Below are 16,973 nucleotides of genomic sequence, written 5' to 3' on the forward strand. Positions count from 1 at the left end.
AGGGAAGGGGGAGCTAAAGGGGACCAGGGAGGGAAAAGACAGCTGATTGTGTTCAAAGACTGAAACTTCTTCTTTGTGTCTTGCAGGAATCCTCCCCCTCCTCCTGGCAATGCTGGTTATGAACATCTAGGTGAGGGAAGGGGCGCAGTGAGAAGGCACCTGTAGACACGTTGGACTTGATCCCAGTGCTCCCAGTGCTCCCAGTGCTCCCAGTGCTCCCAGTGCTCTGCTTTCCCCTCCTGTGAAAGTGGCCTTGAAGCAGCCACTGCCAGCCCTCGGCTGGCAAAGCCCAGCCAGGATCCTCACCCTAGCAGTGCTGTGTGGGGCTGGAGTGGTTTGGAAGCTCCCTGCCACCATGCTGCCCAGAAATCAAGGGCCCTTATCCCCGTGTGAAGTCACAGAGACGCCAAAGACCTTCACTCTGCAAGAGAGGGAGCTCGAGAAATCCCTGCGCTTTGGGTGCCGCACGCGTTGGGTTCCTCAGCACCACTGAGGGCACGCTGGGCCTGGGCCTGGTCAGGACTCGGGGGTCCCTGAAGTGTCCTGAGGTGGGAAGTGGAGCCCCTGCTGAGAGGATCAGCAGGGAACGTCCTCCTGAGAGGGATCTGTGCTTGCGTGGTTTGATCCAAGGAGGATGCGCGAGTCCGGCCTTGTCTCTGAGTACTGACAGCACGGAAAGCTACGCAGTGCTCAAGGTTGGGAAAGACCTCCAGGACCATCGAGTCCAACCTTTGTCTGAACACCACCTTGTCCAGCAGGATTTTGAGCTCTTGCTCTGCTCAGGGCAGGGCTGAGGGACAGCTCTGATCCCAAGTAGGTGCAGATGGACATCAAGCCAAATCCCTGATGGGATCCCCTGTCCTCCGTGGGGAACAGGACACCAACCCCACAGCTTTTGGGCACTGTGTTTTCATCCTGCCTGACCTGACCCAGTTGTGGTTGTGCTGAGGACAGTGTGTGAGCACGGAGAGAGGTGAGGGAGGAACCATGTGGGCAAAATGCCCAGGATTTGTGTGGCTGATGGAAAGGCCACGCTGAGGCATTGGGGTCCTTTCCTGCTTGTAACTCAGCCTGGCTAAAGGATCACTGAATAAGATGAAGAGGTGTCATAAACTGGAGTTAAGATTAGAAGGTTTCCTGTTTAGAAGGAAAATAACACTGTGGTGGAATTTTGACTGTTTAAGCCTGAGACACTCAGAATTTTAGCTGCTGGTAAAGCAAAATGTTGAGGTTTGGGGTTTTGTGTGCTGCAGAGGTAAATCACCCATCTGGGAGCTCCTCATGATGTGCACTTGGGAACAGGAACCATCCAAAATGTGTCTACTACAGGCCTTTGGTTTCTCCATTTTCCCCAGTGCCTTCCTGCTAGCAGGAACATTCCTCTGATAAGGAGGAAACCCACAAATACCCATTTCCATCCACACGTCAGCCTTGTTCCAAACAGACCCCAAAGTTCTCCCTTCCCAGCAGAGCACTGTCCTGTTCAGCTGTCACAGGGCCATTGCAGATCCTGTTTCTTCAGCCTTGCAGAACAAGCACTTGCACATTGCTGGTTATTTTTATTTCTCTCTTACCATAAGCCATGTGAGTGACTAAACGGACCAGACACAACCTAAAGCCTCACAGCTCTGGGTTGTGGTTGGCTTTGCTATTTTAATCCCAGCACGTTTACTCCTACTGCATATTCCAAAGTGATTTTTTTTTTTTTCTAATGATTTAGCATGTGATTTGGGGATCAGCTTGGAATTATCTCCCCACAACCAAATGAAAGGAATTGTGAAAGCTGTGACAGAGTTTTACAGGTGTGGTCACCAAGATTTACCATGGAGAGGGTTTATTTACTGTATTTGCAATCAATTGTACATAATTTTACTTTATAATCTGAGTGCAAACGACCCAGTGCAATTCTGAAGTGTGAATGCTGGGTTTGTAAGCATTGGAAGCTCTCTGTCAATAAAAGGGATAAAAGGACTTGAGCAGTTCTTGTCTCGCTGTTTGTTTTAGGCTCAGAAAGTGTCACCTATGTGAGGTGGGGAGCTGGAGCTGCTGGGGCTGCTCCTTCAGCACAAAGTCCTGTCTGGGGGGTTTTATTCTTCCTGCCAGTGGTGAGGGATGAGCCCAGGGTCGGGTCAGGAGGATTTGGGTCCCATTTTTATGGGAGGAGGGAATGCCCCACTCTGCCCATCCCATACCTGGGCAGCTGAATTGTGCCGTGTCCCTTTAGGTGCCACCACCTGGGGACTTGGGACAGAGCCTGGGCCACTTCTCCTAAGGGAGGACGCTCTGCACCGTGGGAACAGGGCAGCCACAGCGCCTCTGCCTGCACTCGCCCCTTTTTCACCCCTCTTTCCGCATCCTCCTTTACCAAAACCAGCAGCAGCAGCAGCGTGAGGCACCTGCAGCCTCCCCGGGGGTGCTGGCTGTGCCTGCGTGTGCTGGGGAGCCCACAGGTTCCTGTCCCACAGCCCTGGGAAGTCCCTCAGCAGCGTCTCGTTCCGCACACGGGGGCAGTGGGAGGAACTGGGATGCCCATATCTGCCCCGTGCCCCCGGGAGCCGCCGTCTGTGCCGGGGATGGTGCCCACCTTCACCCTCTGCCTGCTGGGCAGCTCCGCTCTGCTCCTCGGCACCGCGCCGGGGGCTCAAGGTAAGGCAGGCCAGCAGCTCTGCTCCTCTGGGGCCTTCCTCCCACGGCCCTCCTCTTCTTCATTGCTGATCCCTGTGCTCTTCCCTGCGGGGGAAAATGGAAGCCCTGCGCCGGTCCCAGGTGGAGCTCGGCATCACAGAGCCTCCGAGCTCCTCTGCTGATGACAGAGACCCTCTGGGACAGCACCGGAGCCACACGTCCGTGGCCTGGGAATGGCACCCCCAGCCCAGGCTGGGCACCCCCACCCATTTCCCTGGCACAGCCGTGTGCTCCTGGCAGCACAGATCCCTGCACTGCCGCTGGGTCGGTCCTGGACTGCCCTGCCAGTGTTTTCCTGGGCAGGATTGGGCCCTTAGGATGGGCTTCAGAGCCTGCAGAACGGCCAGGAAAGTCTCTTGACCTCGCTGGGTGGCTGACGTGAGATCCTGGACACCCAGATTTTTGGTAGCTGAGGAAGCCGCGGGGTCCCCCAGGAGCACAGGGAGGGTCCTGCAGCCCCAGGGACCCCCGCCCCAGCTGCAGCCTGCAGTGCACCCCACTGCTGACGGACACCAGGCTGCACGGACGCCCTCCATCACGGCAGGAACCCCCGGGAGCTGTGTCGCTAAACATTTCCTTTCCCTTCCCCAGCTGCCCGGTGCCCGTCCCCACTGGTCCGGTATGGGAGGGTGAACCCTGTCCGCTATCACTACAACACACGGGACACCGTGACCTTCACCTGCAACTCGGGGTACACCCTGCAGGGCCCCCGCAGCAGCACCTGCGGAGCTGACTCCAGGTGGAAGCCCCCTCTGCCGCAGTGCAAAAAGGGTGAGCGTCCCGGGGGTGTGAGCAGTGGCGGCCGCGGGGAAAGCTCCTTCTTCTGTCCTCTCAGATTGAGTGGGAAGGCAGAGCCGGGATGGATCTGTCCCGGCTTCCCTTCCCAACCAAAGTGCTGCCAGCGTGGCTGGCAGAGACAGAAACACGCTGGGGTGGGACATGGGGATGGCTGTGCCCTGTCTGGGGCTCCGAGAGGGATGGGGAGAAGTTAACCCCGTGGGATGGCAGGATCTGAATCCTGGCGGGATTCCTGTCACTCTGCTCCCGGGCAGATGTGGGGCATTTTCGCCTTCACTGAGGAACGGGAAGTAATCACAGCTTCTCACTGCTCTTGCTGCTTCCACGTCCCTGTGGATCCCTGCCAAACCCTGTGATGTGCCCGTTGTCCTGTCGGGACTGCCATTACTGCCAGGAATTTCTTCCAGGTGCAGCTGCACCTTTAGAGAACTAAAGCCTTGATCCAGCAAATGGAACACAGAGCAGAATTCGGGATATCACCCTGACTTTACCCAAGCTGTCCCAGCAGCACCCAAACCAGTAAAGAGCTCACCCGCAGGACTCCTCCTTTCCCTCTGCAGGGCTGACATGTCCTCGGCCACCAAGCATCGCCAACGGGCTGCACAGTGGACAGTCCTCGGACAAGTTTTCCCGAGGAGTGACCGTGTCCTACAGCTGCAAGGAGGGCTTTGAGCTGCTCGGGAATGTGTCCATCACCTGCACGGAGAGCGGGCTGTGGAGCCGGCCCCTGCCCCGCTGTCAAGGTGTGTGGATGCTTCACTCCCGGGGTGGGGGGGCAGGAAGGGTGCTGGGTGTGCTGTAGGATCGGAGCTTACGGCAGTGAGCAGAGGGGAGGCTCTGTGTGTGCAGGCTCTGCCCATGCAGTGAAGTTTGAAGGATGCTGTCACTGTTCCCACAGCCATCGGCTGTCAGGTACCCGAGGTGCAGAATGGGAAGGTCTACAACGTGCAGAGCACCTACAGAGCTGGAGAGACTCTCCACTTTGACTGTCTGCCTGGTTATGCAGCAGAGGACACCTACGAGGCTCGGTGCCAGCCCGGGGGCACCTGGGACCCGCCGGTGCTCGTGTGCCAGAGGGGTGAGTGCGGGTGCTGCTGCTGCTGCTTCCCCAGGGCTGCCCTGCCTGGCAGGGGCTCTCTGAGGGCAGGAACAGGGGATGAGGCAGGGATTTAACCCATCCGGGCAGCATCACTCTGGCCGCCTTCCCCTTGCTCCCTGTTCTCTCGCTGAGGTAAATTTCCCATCTCCCTCTCGCAGTCCGGCCATGCCCGATGCCTCCGCAGGTCGCCAATGGAAACCACAACGGCCACGGCAAAGCAGGTTTCACCATGGGGATGTCTGTAATGTACTCCTGCAATCCCGGCTATTACCTGGTCGGAAATCCCGATGTGTCCTGCAGAGCATCGGGGAACTGGAGCCAGCCCCGCCCTCGCTGTGAAGGTGAGTCCGGGCTCTGTCCCCTCGGGACAAACTCTCAGTGTGGCTCTGAGCACAGGGGACACCCTCACCATTGCCACTGCGACCTTCAGTGAGAGACTGAATTCCATTTTAATGAAATATACGGGTTTATAATACGTAAAGAATTAGCCAAGATCCATGAATCCAGAGGCAGCACCGTCCTCCCTGTGCTCTGGTCACAGCCTGGCTCCAGCATGTCCATGGAGAGCTGAACGGTGACAGAGCTGGGATCAGGCACGGGCATGGGGTGAGACACAGCTTTTAGGGGGAGACCAGCTGGGTTTTTATGAGTCATTTCAATACTCTCTGTTCAGAAAAATCACCGGAGAGACAACCCAAAGGCTGCTGTCAGGACGGAGCTGGCAGTACCTGCGGTTCAAGCCCTCTGTCCTCCAAAAGTCTGACATGCTGGAGGGTCGGGCTGAGCTGGCTCTCTGAAATCACCTCTCCCAAACTCTCATGAGCTTTTCCCCTCCCTCTGCAGAGGTGACATGTCCTCGGCCACCAAGCATCGCCAATGGGCTGCACAGTGGACAGTCCTCGGACAAGTTTTCCCGAGGAGTGACCGTGTCCTACAGCTGCAAGGAGGGCTTTGAGCTGCTCGGGAATGTGTCCATCACCTGCACGGAGAGCGGGCTGTGGAGCCGGCCCCTGCCCCGCTGTCAAGGTGTGTGGATGCTTCACTCCCGGGGTGGGGGGGCAGGAAGGGTGCTGGGTGTGCTGTAGGATCGGAGCTTACGGCAGTGAGCAGAGGGGAGGCTCTGTGTGTGCAGGCTCTGCCCATGCAGTGAAGTTTGAAGGATGCTGTCACTGCTCCCACAGCCATCGGCTGTCAGGTACCCGAGGTGCAGAATGGGAAGGTCTACAACGTGCAGAGCACCTACAGAGCTGGAGAGACTCTCCACTTTTCCTGTGATGCCAGTTACACCACAGAGAACACCTACGAGGCTCGGTGCCAGCCCGGGGGCACCTGGGACCCGCCGGTGCTCGTGTGCCAGAGGGGTGAGTGCGGGTGCTGCTGCTGCTGCTTCCCCAGGGCTGCCCTGCCTGGCAGGGGCTCTCTGAGGGCAGGAACAGGGGATGAGGCAGGGATTTAACCCATCCGGGCAGCATCACTCTGGCCGCCTTCCCCTTGCTCCCTGTTCTCTCGCTGAGGTAAATTTCCCATCTCCCTCTCGCAGTCCGGCCGTGCCCGATGCCTCCGCAGGTCGCCAATGGAAACCACAACGGCCACGGCAAAGCGTTTTTTACCGCTGGAATGTCTGTAATGTACTCCTGCAATCCCGGCTATTACCTGGTCGGAAATCCCGATGTGTCCTGCAGAGCATCGGGGAACTGGAGCCAGCCCCGCCCTCGCTGTGAAGGTGAGTCCGGGCTCTGTCCCCTCGGGACAAACTCTCAGATCCTGCAAGAGGGTTAATTCCATGTAAAGTGTATAATGGAATCAATTAATGTCAAGCCTTCCTACGGCTGGGGAGGTTTGTGTGGACGTCTCGCTGAGTTTGTTGTTGCAATATTAACAGCCTGTGGTTTTGTGTTTTCTTTTGCTCCAACTCCTCCTGCACGCCCTCATTGCCAGTGACTGTCTGCATCAATCCAAACGTAGCCAATGGAAGGCAAATCGATGGTCACGGACTTCTCTCTGCTCCTGGGCAAACGGTGACATTTCAGTGCCACGATGGGTACAGCCTGCAGGGCAGTGCCAGAGTGTCCTGCCAGGAGGATGGCAGCTGGCAGCCCCCTGCTCCTGTGTGTGACAGACCACTGCACTACCACAACTCCTTTAACAGATCTCCAGGTAAATCATGATGTAGATGCCTCAGGGTACACTGCTATTTTATATCCCTTAACCCCATTTAAAAAATGTTGTTAAACCCTTTGAGGGGAAGATTTAAGCCTACCCTGGGAATAAGAACCTAATCCTCTGCAATCCTTTCGGAAAATGTCTTGTGTTGATTAATAGCTGTATTAACCAAAATAAATATTTTTGCAAGGCAAACCAAACCCCTTTCCTCCTAACAGTGCTCTTTGTGCCCTTGTCCCCGACGTGCCTGTCCTGCCTGGTCCTCATGTCTCTTTTCTCTCTCAATAGGTGCTTGTGATGCTCCCCCAAGGTTACAGTTTGCTGAGCTAAATGCGGAGCATAGAAATGCCATTGATTTTTCTGTTGGGAAGACTGTGCAATACACTTGCCGCCCTGGATATGCTAAAGTCCCAAGAATGTCACCTACTATTACATGCCTTGAGAGCGGAGTGTGGTCAGAAGCACTAGAGTTCTGTGAAAGTGAATAACTCCTTGATTTAGTGTCCATTGTTGCAGGAGGAACAGGTCCCAGGTTCTGTCCATGCTACCAAAACCTCGATGTTATTCTGAATATGTGACTAGTAAAGCCATGTAACTCTGTGCTGTTAGAAACCCGTGTTGGGGGTAGCTGGGAATGTGGGCAGGTGACTGGAGGAATAATTACATCTGTGGTACTGTGGTACAGAGAGACAGGAGCCTAAAACAAAGGTGTTTTCCTCCTCCAGGGAAAAAGTGCAGTCACCCTCGTGAGCCTATGAATGGGAAGATTATTTCCCTGGCAGATCTCCAGTTTGGGTCTACAGTGGTCTACGGCTGTGAGGAAGGGTAAGTCCTGGTTTAGAGGTGGATTAGGTAAGTGTCCCCTTTTTTAACTCCTGTTCATTCACTCCCAGTAAATGGCTCTGTACCTACAGAGCACAGAAGGTGCTCACTCTTGTGTCTGTACACACAAATACTGTGAAATGGAGGAAAGAACCTCTCCTTCAGGGCCACAGCTCTGCTGCCAGCAGGGCTGATCCCACATCCCAGGTGGCTGGGAGGAGAAATAACTCCAAATGGAATGGCTTGGGATGAATGACCCATCCTTTTAACACCAGGCACAGGTTAATTGGACAGTCCAGCAGACGCTGTGAGATCGCTGGGGAACACGTTGCATGGAGCGGTGACGTTCCCTTCTGCCAGCGTAAGTAGCTCATGGCTCCGGGGATTTGCAGGGATCTGGGAAATATTTTCCAGCAGAGACTGCCACATCTTTCCAATCAGAGCTTTCACAGGCAATTTCTCTGCTCTGTGGGCAGGAAAATCATCAGAAGGTTTGGAAGTCATAAGAAAGCAGTCTGGGAAAAGGTACAAGATCCCAAAGCTTAACGGATTATGGAAAGCAATGTCTCAGCTGGAGCTTTTCCAGCAGTGCTTGAGTATCCTGCTGCTGACTGACACCACGAACCCATTGCAAGAGAGGAAGGGAAAACATGTTCAGCTTAGGGGTTGTTTTGTCAGACCCACAGAGACCAAGGGTCAGTCCTAAGGAGCGACAGCAGTGCATCCCCAAATCCCAAACTGTGGGCTTGCTCCTTCTCTCCAAGCACTGGTGAATGCCCAAGAGCTGCCGTGCTGCTCCTCAGCAATTCCACCTGGGTGTTTCTCTGCTGGTCAAGCAATGTGGCCGATTAGGGGACAGTTTCAAACGAAGAAAGAAACATTTGCTGGTACATTCTGGGTCTTAAAACATTTCCCAGATTCTTCAGGGAGGTGTGAACCACAGGTGACACACGGACTGTGCCTGCTCCATGTCTTGGCACCAGGATTTTACACAAGTGGTGCAAAACAAGTATTTGCTTTCTTATTCCTTAAGGCATAGAAAATACAAGCATGCAGGTGTTTCCTCCACAGAGGTTTGATTACTGCTCTGCCTTCTACCTGCCAGGGAGGTGGGATCCTGCTGCCAACAAGGTCTCGCCCGGGAGGTCACTGTACTCCATCTTTAGAACAAGTGTTTGTGCCCCACAGACTGAGGGATTTCCAGCATTTGGTGCTGCTGTTGAATTGAGAAGCCTTGCTCTGCCCCTCTGCAGGCATCCCTTGCAAGCCACCTCCGGACATCCCCAACGGGAAGCACACGGGCACGCTGCTGAGCGAGTTCCACTACGGCACCTCGGTGAAGTACACCTGCAACCCCGGCTTCCCGCTGCACGGGGAGCCCTCCATCCACTGCACCACCCGCGACGGCAAGAACGGCGTGTGGAGCGAGCCCCTGCCGGCGTGTGGAGGTGGGGCTGGGCTGCCTGTGGGTGCAGGGACCCCCAGCAATCCTGCCAGCGCTGCTGCTTCATGTTGGGAAATACAGGGAAACTCCAGCCAGCTGGAATTCTTGCCCCAGGATTTTCAGGGCTGGAGGTGCAGCTGAGGCCAGGCAGAGTAGGGGAGGCTGGAGGGTCACCCTGCTGTCCCAGCATCCCCTTTCCCCTTGGAGATGTTTGTTATTGCTGGATGCAGGCACAACATCATCTCTAGGAAAATGATTTTCAGGCTTGTGTTTTAAAATTGCAACCCTTGGTGGCTTCTCAGCTGCACAGCTCTGCCTGAGGGCCTGTTTTGAGCACCTGCACCTCTCTTTTTTCAGTGGCGAGTTGTCCTGTCCCACAGATCCAGAATGGGAGGATCGTGGCTCCCAGGGCTGCCTACACACACAGGGACACCGTGACCTTTGAGTGTGACCCGGGCTATGCCATACGTGGCCACAGAGAGGTCCAGTGCCAACCAAACAACACCTGGGAGCCACCCGTGCCGGTCTGCGAGCAGGGCAAGTGTCTCAACAGGGCGTTAGCCATCCCCTCCTCTCCCAAATCTGCCTCTCCTTGGCTCTTTAACACCCGGGCTGGTTCTCTCTCCTGGCAGCTGGCTGCAGAGCCCCTGCCAGGCTGGGCTTTGCCGAGCTGAAGGAGCCCTACAGGAACCAGACCGTGTTTCCCGAGGGGAGCAGGGTGGAGTACGTGTGCCGGCCGGGGTACACCCAGCTCCCGGGGATGTCACCAGCCATCACCTGCCTCAGGAACCAGGCGTGGTCTGCAGCGCTGGAGTTCTGTAAAAGTACGTCCTACAAGTGCTGGAAAAACTGCAGTGTCAGGCTGGGCTGGTTTCCCATGTTTTCCCAGCTTTGTGGGTTTCCTTGCCTGCTCTCTGTGGTGATGTCCCTGGCTGGGATGTGAGCAGCAGCTCAGGGCTACCAGAGGCTGGTGTTCCCTTCCAGGGAAGCAGTGTCCCAACCCAGGGAACCCAGCGAATGGCAGAGCTGTTGTCCTGACAGATCTCTTCTTCGGGTCCAAAATTAATTACACTTGTGACAAAGGGTGAGTCTTGCTCTGCTTCAGTTCAGCTGACAGGTGAGAGTGAAGTGGATTTTCAGCTTTACACAACCCAGTTCCCAAGTCAGAGCTCTTGGCTGCCACTTGCAAGGGTTGTAAAGAAATCTCAAGCCAAGAAATCTCACTGTTAAATTAATTAATCCTTCTATGTGCTCCAGGTACAAGTTGGTTGGAGGCTCCCAGAGAACTTGTGAGGTCTCTGGCACAGGTGTCTCGTGGAGTGGGGATGCTCCTGTCTGCCAACGTAAGTAGGCCACCACAACAGGCCCTTGGAGATGGTTTGCGAGATAAGGTGGAACTGCTTTCAAGCCAAAGGTTTTATTACAAAAGATTTCTAAAGTCACTGAATGTGTAAAATCCCTCCTTTTCATTTTGTTGTGGATGCTTCTGAAAATGTTTTCAAAGGTCTTTTACTTATTCTGGTCCAAACAGGGAAGAAACATTAATATTTTAAACTCCCTGTTAGTGGGTAAGTATTTCTCAGTGGGCATTCGTAGGAATGGTGTGGCCAGTCCCTCTCTGTGTCACCAATGGTTACAGGAAGGGAGGTGAGAATGGTCCCAGCTCTCCAGACAGGGCAGCAAGGACGTGACTCACAGGAGGGCACAGGTTTTCCCTCCCACATGTGATTTTTTGCATGCAAATTTCGTTCCTGGAGAATTCGGGTCATTGTGTCACTGCTGAGGTGGCTTCCTCTCCATCAGTGCCCTTCCTGGGCAGTGTGCGTGCCCTGCAGGCCCTGGGCAGTGCTGAACGTCCCCTTGTACTGCCCACAGGCATCACCTGTGATCCCCCTCCGGCCATCCCCCACGGGACACACAACGGGAGCTCCAGGGACACCTTCTCCTTCGGGGACGTGGTCACCTACAGCTGTGCCTCGGGGCTGGCCCTGGCCGGGGATGCCTCCCTGTCGTGCAGCTCTGCGGACGGGCAGCGCGGCGCGTGGAGCGGGGCAGCGCCGCGGTGCCAAGGTACAGCTCTGGGGGTGCCCCTCCGAGCTCGGGCTGTCCCCGGCACAAGGGACAGCCACGGCTGTGGTGGGACCTGCACCCGCCAATGGGCAGACAGCTCACACGACTGGTGTTTACTCACAGCAGTTAACGTCGGTGTTCAAAGCAACTCGAAGAATTTACAAAGTGTTTTTATCATTTTCCTAGGCATAAAATGCTTATTTGGGTAGTGCCTTAGTGTAACATTTTTTCCTTCTTGATGCTGATGGGGAAGTCCAATTATTACTTCAATCTTCATTACATTTTAATTTGATGTATTACTTTTGTAAAAGCTCTAAAAGCTCAGGATGTTGGCCTAAGGTTAAGCAAAGGTCCTGGAGAAGTTACGTATCACCTTCTCCTGACTGCTGACACTTGTCTTGTCTCCCTCCTTTGCCTTCAGAAGGTTGGATTTTTGTTGTTTTTCTTGCCCTGTCCCTGTTTCTCACCCGCCTTTCCTTGTCCCTGGCAGAGGTGAGGTGCCCTGCCCCGCCGAGCATCGCCAACGGGCAGCACGGTGCCAGCCCCGGGGACAGGCACGGGCTGGGCTCGGTGGTGCTGTACACCTGCGCCGAGGGGTACTCGCTGGTCGGGAACGCCTCCATCCGCTGCACGGCCGCGGGAACCTGGAGCCGGCCCCAGCCCCGCTGCCAAGGTGTGTTTGTGCGACTTCCTCTGCCTGTCCCTGGGCTCTTTCCTCCTTCCTGGCTCTTTGTTTGATCGCTGCAGATCAAATCTCCAGGGAGAGGCAGAGACCAGAGGTGCCACGGGCAGGAGGAGCCCCATGTGCCTCTCTGGGTTTCCCTTTCTGTCCCCACTGAGCACAAACGCTCAGGAAGAGCTGAACAATGATACTTTGTGTAAGAACAAGAGTCAGTAATGTTGAAATGCCCGAGACAGTGATGGCAAGGCTCAGTAGCAGGTGCTGTCCCTGCCCAGTGTCCCTCCACAGCCAGGATGGGTTTCACATCCCCAGCTCCTCACATCCTCGTGCTCTTCCCTTCCAGCAATTGGCTGCACCCAGCCGGAGATCGAGAACGGAAAAGTGACTGGGTTGGAGACCACCTACAGCCTGGAGGACATCGTTGTCTTCGAGTGCAACTTTGGTTATGCCTTGAAGGGCTCTCAAGAGTCTCAGTGCAAGTTTGGGGGCAAGTGGGACCCTCCTGTCCCCACCTGTGAGAAGCGTAAGTGCAGAGGAAGGGCAGGGTGGGAGCTGATTTCTGAACCCCTGTGTGCAGGTAAAGGGGCTGCTCTCAAGGACTGGAAAGGAAAAACATGCACGTATCTGTCCTCCCATCCTCATAATCCCCATTCAAACCCCGGAAGAGGCTGCCCAGGGAGGTGTGGGCATCATCTGGCACCATCCCTGGAGGGATTTAAAAGACATGTGGATGTGGCACAAGGGCACATGGGGTAGTGGTGGGCTTCTCCAACCTAAATGATTCTGTGATTCAGACCCTTGTTAAATGGAGGGCTCTTTAAGTGAATCCACAAAATCCAAGGAGCCAGGCTGGTGCCTGATATCATTCACAACCCCAGAAAGACCAGAGCAAGCTGTTAGGGCCACAGATGGAAACAAACCACTGTAGTTGCCTAAATAGTGAGAAACTATCATTTTCATGTCAATAAGTTCAGAAAACATGAAGGCTGGAAGGTAAGAGAGGGTAGGATGGAAATACCATTCAGTGACAGCCCTCATAGCTCTTGGGCAGAAGTTAATGGGAAACAACAAAGTTCAAAGGCTGCCTTACCCTCCACGGGGAGTTTGTGGTACCAGCTCTTGGCTAGCTGGGACTTTTTCCCCTCCTTGCAGTGCGGCCGTGTCCTTCCCCTCCAAATATCAGAAATGGCCAGCACGACAGCAAAGGTGTGAGGGAGTTCATCCCTGGAATGTCAGTGAAGTACTACTGTGACCCGGGGTACGTCCTCACTGGGAAAACCACGGTTTCCTGTTTGCCATCGGGATCCTGGAGCATCCCTTACCCCCGGTGTGAAGGTGAGCTGCAAATGCCGTTACCCCCAGTGGAAGGGGAGTCGGTGCAGTAGATGGATGATCACTGTAGTAGCTGTGACCACACTGCCTCCCCTGAACTGTGACCTCGCAAACCCAAAGGGGACCCCTCAGCTCTGGCAGCCGCTTCCCCAGCCCGAGCTCTGCTGCTTTTCCCTCCCAGTGATCACCTGCACCAGCCCCAGCATCCAGGATGGGGAAGTGGCTGAAGGCCAGAGGGCCGTGTACCACCCTGGGGACAACGTCACCTTCCAGTGCCACCCAGGCTTTGTGCTGAGGGGCAGCCGTGGGGCCAAGTGCCAGCCCGACAGCCGCTGGGTGCCCGCGGTCCCCACCTGCCATCCAGGTGAGCCAGGTGTGACAGGCTTTGCTGTGGTACAAGTGATCCACCTCCAGGTAAAATCCCTAAAACTCTGCTCTCTGCTGCTGCCCTGGCAGTGCTGCTCTGCCCGCCGCCCCCCGCCATTGCCCACGCCACGCTCAGCGCTGAGCCGGGGACGAACTTCACCAGTGGCACCTCCGTGAGCTACAGCTGCCAGCCCGGCTTCTCCCTGCTCGGGGACCCCTCCATCCTCTGCACGGCCTGGGGCAACTGGAGCCTTCCCTATCCACGCTGCGCAGGTGGGGCTGGCTCAGCATCCATCCCGTGCTGGGCTCAGCATCCGTCCCGTGCCAGGCTCAGCCTGGATCAGGCAAACCTGCCAGCCTGCGGGATTGCGTGGTACAGGGGGAACCACACGCAGGAGCTGTGTTCACTTTGGTGGCGCTGGGAATAAGCTGGTGGCATTGCTCAAGTTTCCCAAAAGGAGGCAGGCTTGGGTGCTCTAAATACTGAAATTAAAGAGTTCTATGCTCTACAGCCCAAAGATGTGTGGAGGCACCATGCTGGCCATATTTGGGGGGGCATTGTTTTATTTAGGATTTTTTTTTAAGAGCATATAAATCGGTGCCTGTGTCCTTACATGCTGAGTGTTATTTGATGCAGACAAATGTCAGACTACACAGAAGATATATTAATAACCTGGAGTTCAGCAGTGCCTATGAAAGCACCTGTTTCTCTTTAGCTGCATTTCACAGCCAAGGACATAGTTCTCATGCCCATTTTGTTTCTTGGCAGCCGGTTGTGGCTCACCAACACCGATGTTATTTGCTGAGCTAAGTGAGGAATATAAAAATCAGACTGAGTTTCCTGTTGGGATGACTGTGAACTACACTTGTCGGCCTGGATACGTGGAGCTGCCACAGATATCACCAACCATCACATGTCTTGAAAACCTAACGTGGTCTGAAGCCCAGGAGTTTTGTAAATGTAAGTTTTGCAGATGCTTCTAATTTGTTTAAATTGTTGTGCGATGAAGCCTTGTGATTTCTCCTTTACCGCTCCCTCCTCTGGAGGGTTCGGGCAGACTCCTGAAAACAGTGACTCTTTTCCTATGACACTGAGTTAAAGAAGTGTAAAATCAGCTCATCTCAACCCCTGCCATGGCAGGGACACCTTCCACCATCCCAGGCTGCTCCAAACATGTCCAGGGGTGGCACAGCCACAGCAGCTCTGGGCACCCTCACAGGGTCTCCCCACCCTCACAGAGAGGAATTCCTTCCCAATCTCCCATCCAGCCCTGCCCTCTGGCACTGGGAAGCCATCCCCCTTGTCCTGTTCCTTCAGACCCTTGTCCAAAGTTGCTCTCCAGCTCTTCTGGAGCCCCTCTAAGATCTCCCCAGAGCCTTCTCCTCTCCAGCCTGAACAACCCCAACTTCCCCAGCCTGTCCCAGCATCTCGGCCTTGCCCTTTTCTCAGTTCTGTTTTGTCCTCTCTCTTTAGTGCTGCAATGCCCTTCACCTCCAAATATTGACAAAGGAAACCACGACAGCCAGGACTTGGAGGTGTTCCCCGCTGGGATGGTTGTGAACTACAGCTGTGACCCTGGCTACAGCCTGCTGGGAGCTGCATCCATCTACTGCACCGACTCTGGCAACTGGAGCCTCCCTGTCCCTCAGTGTGCAGGTACACTGCAGTTGTAAGGTTGGACTTACGGATAGTCTGGGAGTTTCTGCCTGTAGGACTCATCCTCACCCTTCCCAAAATTCTGAATCCTTCACCTTCCCCTTTTTTTCCCCATTTTGCACGTAAATTTATATCTGTACATACTCAACATGCATTTTAAAACAACTTTTGTCGTTGACACCCCCCTTTCTCCCTATGTTTTCTCCCCTGATAGGTGGCTGTGGTGCACCTCCAAACCTCACCTTTGCTGAGCTAGCCAAGGAATACAAAACTCAGCTGGAATTTGCTGTTGGGGACACTGTGCGCTACAGCTGCCGGCCGGGACACTCGAGACGCCACAGAATGCCCCAAACTCTGACTTGCCTCCAAAACCACACGTGGTCTGAAGCCCCAGAGTTCTGCACAAGTGAATAGCTCCATCAGTTTGGTGTTGCTTGTTGGAAATTGTCTATTTTGTGGGTTTCTTAGAGCAATTTTTGAAGAACAGATTCATACATGGCTTTACTTGTCACATGGTCTGGGCCGCCTTGGGCCTTTCTAAAATCACAGCTTTATTGGTGTCAGAGCATGGACAGAACCTTAAGATACCTTCTCATAGTGTGTTACACAACTGCAAGGGAAGAGTTTAAACTCAGCCTTGTTCTTTCCCAGGGAAGCGATGTAAATACCCAGAAACCCCCAAGAACGGCAGAGTTGTTGTTCTGACTGATCTCCTTTTTGGGTCAACCGTGAGCCACGCGTGTGAGGACGGGTGAGTCGCACGCTGCCTTTGCTGACTCCGTGTCTGAGTTTGGTGCTGGGTGAAGGATCAGAGCCCGCTCCTCTGCACATCCGTTCTCCCACAGCAGACCAGAATTGGAATTTTGGTTCCAATTTCGCCATAGTTGCCTGCTCCAGAGAGGGAGACTTGTCTCATTTTTCCCTCCTGTGCTCAATAGATTAATTTGCAAACCAGTTTCAGTTTTCCTTCTCAGATGGCCTCGAGCAGGAGCTGGGAGTGGGAGCAAGCCCGTGCTGCAAGGAGGCTCCAGCCTTTGGAAATCACTTGGGTCCTGATTTAGCACGTGACCAACCTAACCCAGCGTTTTTGGGATCAGTGTTGCTCCTCCTGGATCTGGGAAGAAGGAACTTGGTGTCCTTCATTCCCATGTGTGAAACCAGCAGAGGGACCTTGGTGATCAGCTGGAACCAGGAGGCTGCAGAAAGAAACCTCTGGGGAGTGCAAAATCCAAGCTGAAGGACTTGGTACGAGCTGATATTTCTCTCTCTGTGCCTCCAGGTACAGACTGGTTGGACAGTCCCACAGGAGATGTGAGGTTTCAGGACGAGATGTTGCATGGACTGGTTCACCTCCCACCTGTCAGAGTAAGTAGGTCACCACTAGATCGGGGCCAGAATTGCCAAATTAAGTCCTTGAAATGAAAAAGCATTTCCTTTAAATAAATAGAACTAGAGAAATAATACTATTAAAGTATAATACTCCTCTGGGACAGTTTTTTTTTATGCTTGCATGTTTGGTTTCTTCTAAAAATCTTCCAGATGCAAGCTTTTGATCTGTCACAGCAATGCAGACTGGAGAGCTGTGACATGCCTGCAGGGACTTGTCCCTTTTGTTTCACAACCATACATAAGACATCAAGGAAGAAAAGTGTTTTGTAGTAGAAGAGAGGGATTTTGAGTAAGATTGAAGTGGAATCTTCCAAATCCTGTACTGTTACCCAAAGCACAAGGATGTTTTGCAGGGGTTGATCATTGCAATTAGTCTTTCCTTCAGATGGAATTGCTTTGGAAGGCACGAGGTTGGGACAGTAAAGCATTCATGAGAATGACAGTACTGACAGATTTCTACCCCATT

At 54.2% G+C, this 16,973-nt stretch overlaps 1 protein-coding gene across 1 annotated transcript in view; it reads left to right on the top strand.

Moving 5' to 3' along the window:
- LOC138098782 (uncharacterized) overlaps nt 1–16,973 on the top strand; it is a 59,176-nt gene that overhangs the window by 39,117 nt on the left and 3,086 nt on the right. The window contains 28 exon segments of the mRNA XM_068995582.1: nt 87–147; nt 2,466–2,646; nt 3,277–3,456; nt 4,044–4,226; nt 4,382–4,561; nt 4,741–4,923; nt 5,426–5,608; nt 5,764–5,943; nt 6,123–6,305; nt 6,521–6,739; nt 7,034–7,225; nt 7,471–7,570; nt 7,843–7,928; nt 8,821–9,015; nt 9,369–9,548; nt 9,644–9,835; nt 9,996–10,095; nt 10,269–10,354; nt 10,887–11,081; nt 11,572–11,754; nt 12,916–13,098; nt 13,277–13,459; nt 13,552–13,734; nt 14,231–14,422; nt 14,936–15,136; nt 15,333–15,524; nt 15,770–15,869; nt 16,398–16,483. Of these exon segments, the coding sequence (XP_068851683.1) occupies nt 87–147; nt 2,466–2,646; nt 3,277–3,456; nt 4,044–4,226; nt 4,382–4,561; nt 4,741–4,923; nt 5,426–5,608; nt 5,764–5,943; nt 6,123–6,305; nt 6,521–6,739; nt 7,034–7,225; nt 7,471–7,570; nt 7,843–7,928; nt 8,821–9,015; nt 9,369–9,548; nt 9,644–9,835; nt 9,996–10,095; nt 10,269–10,354; nt 10,887–11,081; nt 11,572–11,754; nt 12,916–13,098; nt 13,277–13,459; nt 13,552–13,734; nt 14,231–14,422; nt 14,936–15,136; nt 15,333–15,524; nt 15,770–15,869; nt 16,398–16,483 (4,562 nt within the window).

This window comes from Aphelocoma coerulescens, chromosome 26 (genome assembly GCF_041296385.1).
Source record: "Aphelocoma coerulescens isolate FSJ_1873_10779 chromosome 26, UR_Acoe_1.0, whole genome shotgun sequence".
In the NCBI taxonomy this organism is placed as follows: domain Eukaryota; kingdom Metazoa; phylum Chordata; class Aves; order Passeriformes; family Corvidae; genus Aphelocoma; species Aphelocoma coerulescens.